The sequence below is a fragment of the Bos indicus x Bos taurus genome, chromosome 26, assembly GCF_003369695.1.
Source record: "Bos indicus x Bos taurus breed Angus x Brahman F1 hybrid chromosome 26, Bos_hybrid_MaternalHap_v2.0, whole genome shotgun sequence".
Classification (NCBI taxonomy): domain Eukaryota; kingdom Metazoa; phylum Chordata; class Mammalia; order Artiodactyla; family Bovidae; genus Bos; species Bos indicus x Bos taurus.
Genome location: NC_040101.1, coordinates 431,085 through 443,535, shown reverse-complemented (window position 1 = coordinate 443,535; position 12,451 = coordinate 431,085). Strand labels below are relative to the sequence as shown.

Here is a 12,451-nt window from a genome sequence, read left to right as displayed (position 1 = left end):
CTCCCCTGAACCCCCGAGGGCAGGCGCCGGGGGCTCATGGCTCTTTCTTCTCCAGGAGCTGGAGCAGCAGCTCATGATCGAGAAGAGGAACTTCCGAAAGACCCTGAAGTTTTACCAGAAGCTCCTACAGAAGGAGAAGAGGAACAAAGGTAGCCTCGCTGGGCCAGGGCCGGGCTGGGGGCAGGCATCCTGAGAGGGTTGGGTGCCTCGTGCTGACCACGTCCACCCCCAGGCTCCGAGGTGAAGACCATGCTGTCCAAACTGAAGGGGCAGCTGGAGGAGATGCGGTCCAAGGTGCAGTTCCTCGGGCTGGCCAAGAAGTACCTCCAGGCAAGGCCCCCGCTCCCCCTCCAGAGGCTCCTCCCGCCAAACCCCCGGAAACACGCCCGCCTCTGAGCGGCTGCCCCGGGCTCAGGCACGGGATGAGCGGGCAGCCGGGCAGGCAGACAGCGCTGACTCGTGCCCCAGGTCGTGTACGCGGAGCAGTGGGGCCTGGAGCCCTGCGCGCTGCCCGTGATCGTGAACATCGCGGCCGCCCACTGCGACACACTGGACTTCAGCCCCCTGGACGAGTCCTCGTCCCTCATCTTCTACAACGTCAGCAAGCACCCGCGCGGCGGCCGGCAGCCCAAGGCGCGTGTCCTGCAGGCTGGCACCCCGCTGGGGCTCATGGCCTACCTGTACTCCAGGTGCAGCCCGGGGGGGGACGCTGGGACCCCTGTGCCCCCCAGGCTCCCGGAGACCAGGGGGGACAGGCCCAGGGTGGGGTGGAGGAGGTGGGCGTCTCCCTGGGCTCCCGAGGTGGGGCTGCACGCTTCTATGTAGAGTTTCCATCAGAAATCTGTCTGTCCGTGTCGGCGCCCACTGGCCTCCTTGGCCAGGCTCCTGACTGAGGGGCCCAGACCCACACGCATGGGTCTGGGGGTCTGGGTCAGGTGTGCATGGGGCACTTTGAAGGAGACCCCCGGGAACCCGGCCGCCATGACCGACAGCCTGCCGGGCTCGACTCCACGCAGCCGGGCCCCCCCAAGGCACCATGACCGCGCCCAGCTTCCTAGGTTGGACGCCCCTTAACTAACACGGGGCTCCAGAGCTGCGGGCAGCTTGCACCCAGCCAGCTGTCCACAGCGCTGCTGGGCATGAACAGGGTGAGGCTCACGTGCACGCGTGCTGAGTCACTTGAGTCGCAACAACTCTACGTGACCCCAGGGACTGTAGCCCACTGGGCTCCTCTGTCCATGGGACTCTCCAGGCAAGAAGACTGGAGTGGGTTGCCATGCCCTCCTCTGGAGATCCTCCTGACCCAGGGATTGAATGCAGATCTCCTGTGGTTCCTGCACTGCAGGGAGGTTTTTTACTACTGAGCCACCGGGGAAGCCCTTTAGGCTCATGGGACCCCCAACTAATAACACGGGCACAAGGGCTCACCTGCAGCAGGGAGGGGCCAGGCCGCTAACTCCCGGGGCTCCCAGGCACCCCTGACCCCCCCATCCCTTGGTGCACCCACGAGCCCCACATGGGGTTCAGGCTCTGGGCAGCCTCCTTAAGGGCCCATCCCTCCCAGCTCCAACCAGGCTGGACACAGACCTCCTCCCACGCGATGGTGGGAGCGTCACCCCAGGGTGGCTTCTAGGGACTCAGCACGCCACTCTGGAGCCCCTGGGGTCTTCTCTGGGCTGGAGGCTATTGACAGCCAGTAGGGGACAGGGCCCTCCTGGGGCAGCTGTCTCTGCCCCCCCCAAGTTGCCCTCCCCAGGTGGGCTGCCGGGGGCCTCCTGCCGGGGGGGTGCCCCGGGATGCCCCTCAGACTCAGGCCTCCTCCTCCACCTGCCCTGCGGGATGGGGTGTCACTCAGCACCACAGCCCTCCGAACTGTTCCAGGAGACATCGTGTGTGTGTCACGGGGCGTGTGTGTTATGCGTGAGCACAGCACCCCCAAGGCGTCCCTTCTGCAGGGAGCCAGACCCTGGCTGCCCAGTCCCACCTGCGCCTGGCTGGGGACCAGCGGGCCCCAGGGCCTCACTCCTGGACCCCCACCTCCTTTTCACTCTCCTGGTGCTGGGGGCACCCTGAGGGGGCCCTGCCTGAGGCCGAGCACCCACAAGCCCCCCCCGCCTCTTTCCTGACAGTGATTTGCAGCTGGGGAAGGGCCCCTGCACCTGCTCAGCTTTCTGAATTAGTGGTTTCTACAAGACAGGGAGAGCCTGAAAAACTGAAATTGAGAAAGTGTTCGGGGACCTCCCTGGCGTCCACTGGTGGAGACCCCAAGCTTCCAATGCAGGGCGTGCAGGGCTCACTCCCTGCTCAGGGAACTAGGTCCCACATGCCGCAGAGCACAGGCAAAAAAAGCCTTTAAAAAAATAAAATTAAAAAAAGTCTTCAGACTGAAAATGTTGAGGAATTTCTAATGTGATCAGTACCCCACACCCCCAGCTCAATGGTTCTGAGTGGTGGTCCAGCCAGTGCCTCCAGCACAGGGCTCTCGTGTTCACATGTAAGCACTCAAACACACCCACACGCACACACAAGTGCACACAGCCGCAGACTCACACACGTGCACACAGCCGCACACTCACACTAACACCCGCACACACAAATACAGCCACATACCTACCTGTGCACACCTGCACTCATACATGCACACCCGGAGTCACAAGTGCACACACCTGCACTCACGCACAAGTGCACACAGCTGCACCCAGGTGCACACTCACACCCATACACACACCCACATGTGCACTCATCTGCGCACACACCCCTGCACACACATCTGCTCACACCCATACCTGCACTCACACCCATACACACCTGCACACTCACATGCATATGCTCACACCTGCACACACAGCAGTACACATGGCTGCAGTCACTTGCACACACACCTGCACACTCACACCCACACCTGTGCATTCATGTGTGCACACAGCTGCACACTCACTCCCGCACACACCCCTGCACGCACACCCACACGTCTGCACACGCTCACACCTGCACACACACCAGGCCCGGGTGCTGGTCGGCCTGCACTGACCGCCTCCCCACCCCCCACAGCGGCGCCTTCCTGGAGGGCTACGTCCAGCAGTTCCTGTACACCTTCCGCTACTTCTGCAGCCCCCACGACTTCCTGCACTTCCTGCTGGACCGCATCAGCAGCACCCTGTCCAGGTACCCCAGGGCCCAGGGCAAGGACAACGGTGGAGAGGGGTGCAGATGGGCCAGGAGCAGCCACTGATGCCCACGATGGGGAGAAGCAGGGTGGGGGCAAGGAAGGTGGGACCCCCGTGGACTAGGGGATGTACAGGGGATCCCAAGGGCCTCAGCCGGCAGGCAGGGTCAGCACAGGGGGGCGTGGTGGGCAGTGCTGAGCATGCTCTCGCCCTCTCTGAGCTGGCCTGTCCTTGCCCCCAGACTCCCGCACAAGCTCAGGCTGGGCGCCCTGGGAGGGGACTCACAGAGGCCCTGTCCCCGTCTCCTCCACCCGCGCAGCCCACCCCACCGCTCTGGACGCCTTCCCAACCTCGGGGCAGGCTGGAGGGGGCGGTGGCTGCAGCGGCCCCTCTCCTGCCCAGGCGGGCGGGCAGCGTGGGGCAAGGCTTAGGTGCCCCCTAAAGAGAGGGCCACGCTCCCCCACCCCGTCCCGTCTGGGGATGGCACAGGGGGCCCTGCCCGGCTCAGGCCTCCTCTGCCTCCAGGGCCCACCAGGAGCCCACCTCCACCTTCACCAAGATCTACAGGCGGAGCGTCTGCCTCCTGCAGGCCTGGCTGGAGGACTGCTACGCCGTGGACTTCGTGAGGAACGCCGGGCTCCTGGGGAGGCTCCAGGATTACCTCTCCTCCCAGGTGAGGCGGGGGGCGGGGGGGATGCACCCCCCAGGAGGCGGTAGGTGACCCCACGTGCTTCTGCCCAGATCCTGCCCCTGGACGGCTCCGCGGAGCACCTGCTGGGCCTGCTGGAGGTGGGCAGCGAGCGGCGGGCTGAGGGCACCCTACGTGGTACAGACCTGGAGGACCCCAAGGACGTGGAGGAGGACGCCAGGCCCCTCAATGCCCTGTGTAAGAGGCTCTCGGAGGACGCCGTCTCCCGGAAGGTGCGGCCTCTCCCGGGAAGATGGGCAGCAGTCCCGCGCCCGGCGTGGCGACACTCACAGACGCATGTGCATGCCTCTATACAAGCAGACAGGCAGAGGTGGGCGCGCACACTCCGTCCTGCAGCTCCAGGGCAGCAGCCCTGTGAGGCAGGCACTGCCTGCCACAGCCCCGGACAACAGAGGGCCGGCCAGGGGCTCAGACCGCCCCTTCGCCCTGACCCTAGGGCCAAGGGCAGGCTGGGATGTGGCCGGGAATGGGGCAGGGTCTCGGGGGGCCTCACCATGACGCAGGTAGCACCAAACCGCACAGCTCCGTCTGCGGGGGAATCGCTGAAATCCTGGGGTCAGTGTGGCTGTGGGCGGGAGGCAGGGCTCTGCCCTGCAGCTCTAGCTGAGCCAGGCTGGGGGCTCCCGGCCGCCGGCTGCCCAGGCCGCCCTGACCGGAGGGACCCGCCCTGCAGAGCTTCCCCTGGCGACTCTCCCGGGGCAACGGGCTGGCGCTGCCCCACCACAAGGAGCGCCAGTACAGCATTGCGTCGGCCCTGCCCAAGCCCTGCTTCCTGGAGGACTTCTACGGGCCCTACACCAAGGCCGGCGAGAAGGGGCCCTACTTCCTGACCGAGTACAGCACCCAGCAGCTCTTCAGCCAGCTGACGCTGCTCCAGCAGGTGGGGATGCCAGGCCCACACGGCCTGCGGGGGGCGCCCTGCCCTGCCCTGCCCAGGGCCCTTCCTGCTAGAACTGGGCAGGCAGTCAGCCCCCAGGTGCCCTTTCCCAGCCCCCGCCGATCTGGGCCCCGTCACCCGGCAGGCGACGGCAGGGACAGGGACCCAGCGGCCGCCCACCCCCTGCCGCTGCTGGGTGGGCGTGGAGAGCCCCTCCCAGAGCCCCAGCCCCGAGACAGGGCGCTGCTTTCCCTGTGTCCTCGTCCCTGGCAGGAGCTGTTTCAGAAGTGCCACCCTGTCCACTTCTTAAACTCGCGGGCCCTGGGCGTCACGGACCAGAGTGCAGCGGTCCCCAGGTGAGTGTCCGCGGAGCTGGGGGCCCTGGGGTGGCCGAGGGGCTTGAGGGCTCCACCTGGCTATTTCCACCGGGTGGAAATGCCTTTCCGGACACTCTGGCTGACGGGCAATGCCTTGGGGTTCCGAGCTGGACACCAACCCCCTCCTCGGGGCCCCAAGCACTGCCTTGTCCTGGCTGGGACATGCTGGACCCGCGCCTGCGTCTCTTGTAGGGCCAGCTCCTCTGAGTCTCTGTCAGCCAAACCCTGCAGCTTATTTCTGCCCAACTACATCCAGGACAAATACCTGCTACAGCTTTTAAGAAGCGCGGACGACGTCAGCACCTGGGTGGCCGCCGAGATCGTGACCAGCCACACCTCCAAGGTCGGTGCCCAAGGCTCTGGCCCCAGCACAGGGTCGTGGGTGCCAGCGGTGAGGGCACCTCCCTGGGCGAGCACCTCTGCTGGGGGTGCACAGAGGCATCCCAAGCTGAAGCCCCTGGAGTAGGCAAGCATGAGGGGCACTCAAGGCAGGGCCCCCACGGTTCCCTGGCCTCCACCCCCCCACCGATGAGGAAGCCCCAAGGCCCACCAACACCCAGAGTTCCCCAGTCTTTCCCCTTTCAGGGAGAATCTTCCAACTTCAGAGGTTTATTAGCTGACAGACTGACCCCTCCTCACTTGTGCCAGGACGTGGGCACCGGGAGCCTGTTCTCGCCCCCGTCTGCACCAATCCTCGATGTCCTCTTGAGCGACAGCAACCTGCAACTTTCCGCTCACCCCGTCAGAGGCGTCACACGGGCCTCCAAGCGCTTTGGGGGGATGTGGGGGGGCATCGGTGCCCCGGGTGCAGGCCAGAGCCGTCTCCAGCCCCACCCGGGGTGGCGGTCAGGGGCCAGCGCCAATGTTGCTGTGAGTGGAGGATGCAGGGAGGGCTGTTCGCGGGGCGGTGTGACGTCTGCAGGGACAGCGTGGGGTGGGGACGAGGGAGAGCGCGCCCTGGGTGGACGTGCTGATCGAGTCTGAAACACACACGGTCACCGAGCTGCGTGTGGCTTGCTGGCCATCAGAACCACCGGAGACGGACTTCGACACGCAAACTCTGCTCTCAGAAAATGGTCAAAACTCAAAAGCTGAGCCAGAGGATGTCACAGGAAGACTCTACACACGGACCTCACCAGATGGTCAACACTGAAATCAGATTGATTATGTTCTTTGCAACCAAAGATGGAGAAGCTTTATACAGTCAGCAAAAACAAGACTGGGAGCTGACTGTGCCTCGGACCATGAACTCCTTATTGCCAAATTCAGACTTAAATTGAAGAAAGTAGGAAAACCTCTAGACCATTCAGGTATGACCTAAATCAAACCCCTTATGATCATACAGTGGAAGTGCGAAATAGATTTAACAGACTAGATCTGATAGATGGAGTGCCTTATGAACTATGGACAGAGGTTCATGACATTGTACAGGAGGCGGTGATCAAAACCATCCTCAAGAAAAAGAAATGCAAAATGGCTGTCTGAGGAGACCTTACAAATAGCTGTGAAAAGAAAAGAAGCGAAAAGCAAAGGAAAAAAGGAAAGATATATCCACCTGAATGCAGAGTTCCAAACAAGAGCAAGGAGAGATAAGAAAGCCTTCCTCAGTGATCAGTGCAAAGAAATAGAGGAAAACAATAGAATGGGAAAGACTAGAGATCTCTTCAAGAAAATTAGAGATACCAAGGGAACATTTCATGCAAAGATGGGTTCAATAAAGGAGAAAAATAGTATGGACCTGACAGAAGCAGAAGATACTAAGAAGAGGTGGTAAGAATACACAGAACTACACACACACACAAAAGATCTTCATGACCCAGATAATCAGGGTGGTGTGGTCACTGACCTAGAGCCCGACATCCTGGAATGTGAAGTCAAGTGGTCCTTAGGAAGCATCACTATGAACAAAGCTAGTGGAGGTGATGGAATTCCAGTTGAGCTATTTCAAATCCTGAAGATGATGCTGTGAAAGTGCTGCCCTCAATCTGTCAGCAAATTTCGAAAACTCAGCAGTGGCCACAGGACTGGAAAAGGTCAGTGTTCATTCCAATCTCAAAGGCAATGCCAAAGAATGCTCAAACTACTGCACAATTGCACTCATCACACACTAGCAAAGGAGTGCTCAAAATTCTCCAAGCCAGCCTTCAACAGTATGTGAACTGTGAACTTCCAGATGTTCAAGCTGGTTTTAGAAAAGGCAGAGGAACCAGAGATCAAATTGCCAACATTCGCTGGATCATGGAAAAAGCAAGAGAGTTCCAGAGAAACATCTATTTCTGCTTTATTGACTATGCCAAAGCCTTTGACTGTGTGGATCACAATAAACTGTGGAAAATTCTTCAAGAGATGGGAATACCAGACCACCTGATCTGCCTCTTGAGAAACCTGTATGCAGGTCAGGAAGCAACAGTTAGAACTGGACATGGAACAACAGACTGGTTCCAAATAGGAAAAGGAGTACGTCAAGGCTGTATATTGTCACCCTGCTTATTTAACTTATATGCAGAGTGCATCACGAGAAACGCTGGGCTGGAGGAAGCACAAGCTGGAATCGAGATTGCCAGGAGAAATATCAATAACCTCAGATATGCAGATGATACCGCCCTTATGGCAGAAAGCGAAGAGGAACTAAAAAGCTTCTTGATGAAAGTGAGAGGGGAGTGAAAAAGTTGGCTTAAAGCTCAACATTCAGAAAACTAAGATCATGGCATCTGGTCCCATCACTTCATGGGAAATAGATGGGGAAACAGTGTCAGACTTTATTTTTTGGGGTCCAAAATCACTGCAGATGGTGACTGCAGCCATGAAATTAAAAGACGCTTACTGCTTGGAAGGAAAGTTATGACCAACCTAGACAACATATTAAAAAGCAGAGACATTACTTTGTCAACAAAGGTCCCTCTAGTCAAGGCTATGGTTTTTCCAGCAGTCATGTATGGATGTGACAGTTGGAAAGCTGAGCGCCGAAGAATTGATGCTTTTGAACTGTGGTGTTGGAGAAGACTCTTAGATCCAAGCAGTCTATCCTACAGGAGATCCATCCTGGGTATTCACTGGTAGGACAGATGCTGAAGCTGAAACTGCAATCCTTTGGCCACCTGATGCAAAGAGCTGACTCACTGGAAAAGACCCTGATGCTGGGAGGGATTGGGGGCAGGAGGAGAAGGGGACGACAGAGGATGAGATGGCTGGATGGCATCACCGCCTCGATGGACATGAGTTTGTGCAAGCTTCAGGAGTTGGTGATGGACATGGAGGCCTGGCGTGCTGTGGTCCATGGGGTCGCAAAGAGGACACGACTGAGCGACTGAACTGAACTGAACAAAAGCCCTCAGAGGTGGCAGCGCATCCCGTTCAGATCCCATCCCTGGGGACGCGGGAGAACAGAGGCACAGACAAAGGGAAGCAGCGTGGCACGTCTGACAGTGGGAGCCGCTCGGTCGCGTCCGCCTCTCTGCGACCCCGGGAGCTGCACAGTCCATGGACTCCTCCAGGCCAGAATACTGGAGTGGGCAGCCTTTCCCTTCTCCAGGGGATCTTCCCAACCCAGGAACTGAGCCCAGGTCTCCTGCATCGCAGGCAGATTCTTCACCAGCAAAGCCACCAGGGAAGCCCTTGTTTTAGACGAGTAACGGTAGGAACAGAGGGAAGTGAGGCCTCTGGCTTCAGCAGTGGGGTGGGGGGAGGTGCTGGGGGTTCCCAGCTGACCCAGTGCTCTACCCTGCGGACCAGCAACCCTGTGGAAGCAGGCACAGGACACAACAGCTGAGATGAGGAGGCCGCCCCGTGTCCACCGACGGCGAGCGGACCAACCCTGCAGCCCACCGCCCATGCCGGGGCGTGTCACTCAGCCCCGCGTCGGGACAGCCGGGGACACAGGCCACAGTGCTGAGCCTGGGGGCGGGAGAGAGGCCGGCCGCCCGAGGAGAACGCCACGAGACCCCAGCGTCCGAGGCCGGCCCCCGTGTGGGGCAGCTCTGCCGGCACTGGCTGGGGAGCTCCTGCTTTGCGTCTGTCCAGACCTGTGAAGAAAAAAGACGTCAACGGAGAAGTAGGCGTGTAACTGTTCCCATGCCAGGCAGGGGGCGGCCACGTGCAGTGGCCACGTGCAGTGACCCGGGCTGTCGTGGGACCAGGCGCCGGCGCAGCGCAGCAGCAGGGTGTGCGGTGGGGTCGCAGGTGGTGTCCCCCCGGAAGGACGGTGCTGGCTGTGGCGACGGTCCGCAGGGTGCGGCACTTCTGAAATGAGGGGTCACCAGAATCGTGTGAAATCCAAGCACTGACTGAGGGGCCGTGCACTGGGCCATGGGCAGAGACTCCCTCGGGGGTGGGGGGCGGTGCTGGGGGTTCCCAGCCGACCCAGCGCTCTGCCCTGCGGACCAGCGACCCCGTGGAAGCAGGCACCACAACCCCGTCCCACCTGCCGGGCAGAGGAGACACTGCCGTGGCTCCCTGTGGGCCCCCCTCCCGGACGGGCGTGCCCTGCTGTCCCCGTCTGTCCTGAGCTGAGGTTTGTCCAGGGGACAGTGAGCACTGGCCTGCCTCTGTGCCTGTCCCTCTGGGCCGCCCGCTCCGCCCACCCCGACACCGACCCTGCCCTGCGACCCTTGGAGCTCAGAATGCTAGTGTCTCATTCTCCAATTTCAGCTGCAGGTGAACCTGCTCTCCAAGTTTCTGCTGATTGCGAAGTCTTGCTATGAGCAGAGGAACTTCGCCACGGCCATGCAGATTCTGGGCGGCCTGGAGCACGCGGCCGTGCGCCAGTGCGCGGTGAGTCCCCCGCGTGGCCGGGCAGGGGGCCCCCACGGGGCCAGGGGGTTTCACCTGCGCTTTTACTCTAGGCCTGGAGAATTCTGCCCGCGAAGATAGCGGAGGTGATGGAGGAGCTGAAAGCTGTGGAGGTACCGGTGTGCGTGAGCTCCCAGGAGCTCGCGTCCCCCCAGGGGCGGCGGGTGACAGGTGGCGGGATGGGTTGCCTGGCCGTCTGCCTTACGGCCCCCCAGGACCGGGCACGGCCTCCCCATCCCCCAGGCAGAGGAGGCAGGGGCGGGCGCTCCAGGAGCTCTGCCTGCCAACTGTGCCTCGTGGGTATGACTCCCGCTGGGGGTGCAGGTGTCCGAAGCCCACCTCCTCCTGGCTTCCCCTTGAGAGACGGTCGGCGAGGACACAGCCTCTGGCTGGCGGGCCGAGGTGCCAGGGGCAGCCTGCGTCCAGCCCAGGCCCAGCTCTGCCAGTGGCAGGGCTCCCATGTGTCCTCAGCTGACCGCAGACCCGGGGGCCTGCCGCTGGTCAGCCGGCGCTCAGTCTGATTAGGGTGGGGGTCCCTCGGCGCGCTTCTGGAACCAGCACCTCAGCAGCAGGAAGTGCATGTCTTTCTGGGGGGTCAGTGTTCCTCCTGTGCCCACACGCTGCAGAGCCTGGACCCCCAGCCCGGGAGCCAAGGGGCACTTTGAATTGGATGGCAAATTGGGGTGTGGCGCCCCAGGCACTGACTGGCACTGGCCGGCCCTGCTATGCACCAGGGATGCCCCCTCGCCCCTGCTCACCCCACGCCCGTCTGGGCCCCAGGTCTTCCTGAAGAGTGACAGCCTGTGTCTGATGGAAGGACGGCGCCTCAGGGCCCAGCCCACCCTGCCCTCAGCCCGCCTGCTGGCCATGCACATACAGCAGCTGGAGACGGGAGGCTTCACCATGACCAACGGGGCGCACAGGTGGAGCAAGCTCAGGTGAGGGGCCCGCAGGCGAGCGAGCAGGTGAGGGGTCTCCCCATCCCTCCTATTCCTCTGAGGCCTGGATCAGATGCCCCCACCCAGCCCAGGCTGCCACAAGCTCCCTCCAGGTGACCCCCAGCTGCCTCCTTCTCCACAAACGCGGGATAAACATTTCCCACACTGCTGGCATCCATGGCCCCAGACACCGCCCCAAGGTCGAAGGTCGTTGTGACCTCCCTTCTGTTGGGAGAGCAGGCACACCCTGAGCCCCACCTCTGTGCAGCCGCCCCCCGGCCCCCGAAGCTGCCTCTTCCCTCTGTTCCGCCTCTGCTCTCCTGTCGGACCCCCGCCCTGGGGCTGACCTAGGAGGGCCCCTGGTCAGGCCCCGCCCCTTCAGCTGCCAGCACCCCTGGGGACCCACCAGGAGGCACAGACTGGGCACAGTTTGCAACCACCTTCACCGTGACCCCACCAGCGACTCAGACACCCCCAAAGAGGGTCACTGTGCCCACTTCAGCCTGTGTGGCGCTGGTCCCCTCCGCACCCAGGCCCAGGCCAGCCTCTTCAGGGGCTCCCGGCCACATCCGCCCCCCCGCAGCGCCCCAGGCCCACGCTGCCTCCAGCTCAGGGCCAGCCCGTCTGCCAGGAGCACCCCCACCCACAGCTCCGTCCTCCCCGCCCCGCCCGCGTGCACTGTCACACTGCAGTCAGGTGGAGGCTGGTCCAGCCTCCCTGGGGTCAAGGACAGCAGCCTCGCTTTGTGAGCAGGGCCCAGGGGGCACGGAGCCCACCGTTGCCAGCTGTGCCTGCGAGACCGCTTCAGTCAATGAAAACGGTAGTTTAGAGATGACACTGTTTCCACAAGGCACACTTACTGCCAGAGGCCCATGGCGATCAGAGGGGCAGCGGGCAGTGAGGGAAGGCCACGGCCCAGAAAGGGCCTGGCCAGGCTCCGGGTGCGTGTGCTCCTCCTGACGCGGTTCACGGGTGCGTGTGTTTGCACACCTGTCTCCTCATTAACAACGGAGGCATTCACATGGAATGCACCATGTCTTCACCCAAAGCCAGGGTGGGCACATGTGTCTGGGGAGTCCACAGCCTCCCCGGGCAGAACCGAGGCCCGCAGCTCAGAGGATGATGCCCCCCGGAGTGCCGGCCGCCGCCTGACGCCCAGCTCTGGGAGGCAAAGGCTGGCTCCCCGCGTGGCCGGTTCCCTGGGCGCCACGTCAGTGAACGGGGCTGGGGCAAAGCGCAGAGCACCTAACCCGCCCAGATGGACTAACTCGCGTGCGCTCGTCTGCCGCCTTGGGCTGCCTCACACTTCCTTATCGTGGGGATTTCAGCACTGACCGGGCCTCACACAGCACATCTCCAGTCAACGTTTGTGGAGTGAAAGGTGGACGGATGGACGGAGGGAGGGATGGACAGACGCAGGGCAGGTGGATGAACACGCCTGGGCCCTGAAACGAGGTCTGGCCTGGGATTGAACAGCAGACTGGCCCCTCGCGGTCTGAACTCTGATGCGGCCGGGCTGGGACTGGCCAGTGCCCACCAGCTGCGACACCGCCCCTGAGACGAGTGCAAACTCATGTCCCATTTCTTCCCGACAC

General features: G+C 62.0%; 1 protein-coding gene across 4 annotated transcripts in view; it reads left to right on the top strand.

The window, feature by feature from the left end:
* The window catches only part of KNDC1 (kinase non-catalytic C-lobe domain containing 1), a 54,646-nt gene that overhangs the window by 40,561 nt on the left and 1,634 nt on the right, over positions 1-12,451 (top strand). For 3 of the 4 annotated variants that reach the window (XM_027528892.1, XM_027528893.1, XM_027528894.1), the window contains 12 exons: positions 56-149; positions 233-330; positions 469-689; positions 3,052-3,165; positions 3,693-3,840; positions 3,909-4,088; positions 4,550-4,756; positions 5,027-5,109; positions 5,323-5,473; positions 9,778-9,900; positions 9,972-10,031; positions 10,699-10,856. In XM_027528892.1, the coding sequence (XP_027384693.1) occupies positions 56-149; positions 233-330; positions 469-689; positions 3,052-3,165; positions 3,693-3,840; positions 3,909-4,088; positions 4,550-4,756; positions 5,027-5,109; positions 5,323-5,473; positions 9,778-9,900; positions 9,972-10,031; positions 10,699-10,856 (1,637 nt within the window). Of the gene's footprint in view, positions 1-55; positions 150-232; positions 331-468; positions 690-3,051; positions 3,166-3,692; positions 3,841-3,908; positions 4,089-4,549; positions 4,757-5,026; positions 5,110-5,322; positions 5,474-9,777; positions 9,901-9,971; positions 10,032-10,698; positions 10,857-12,451 lie in introns of those variants that run through there. The other variant, XM_027528895.1, reaches the window with a different exon arrangement.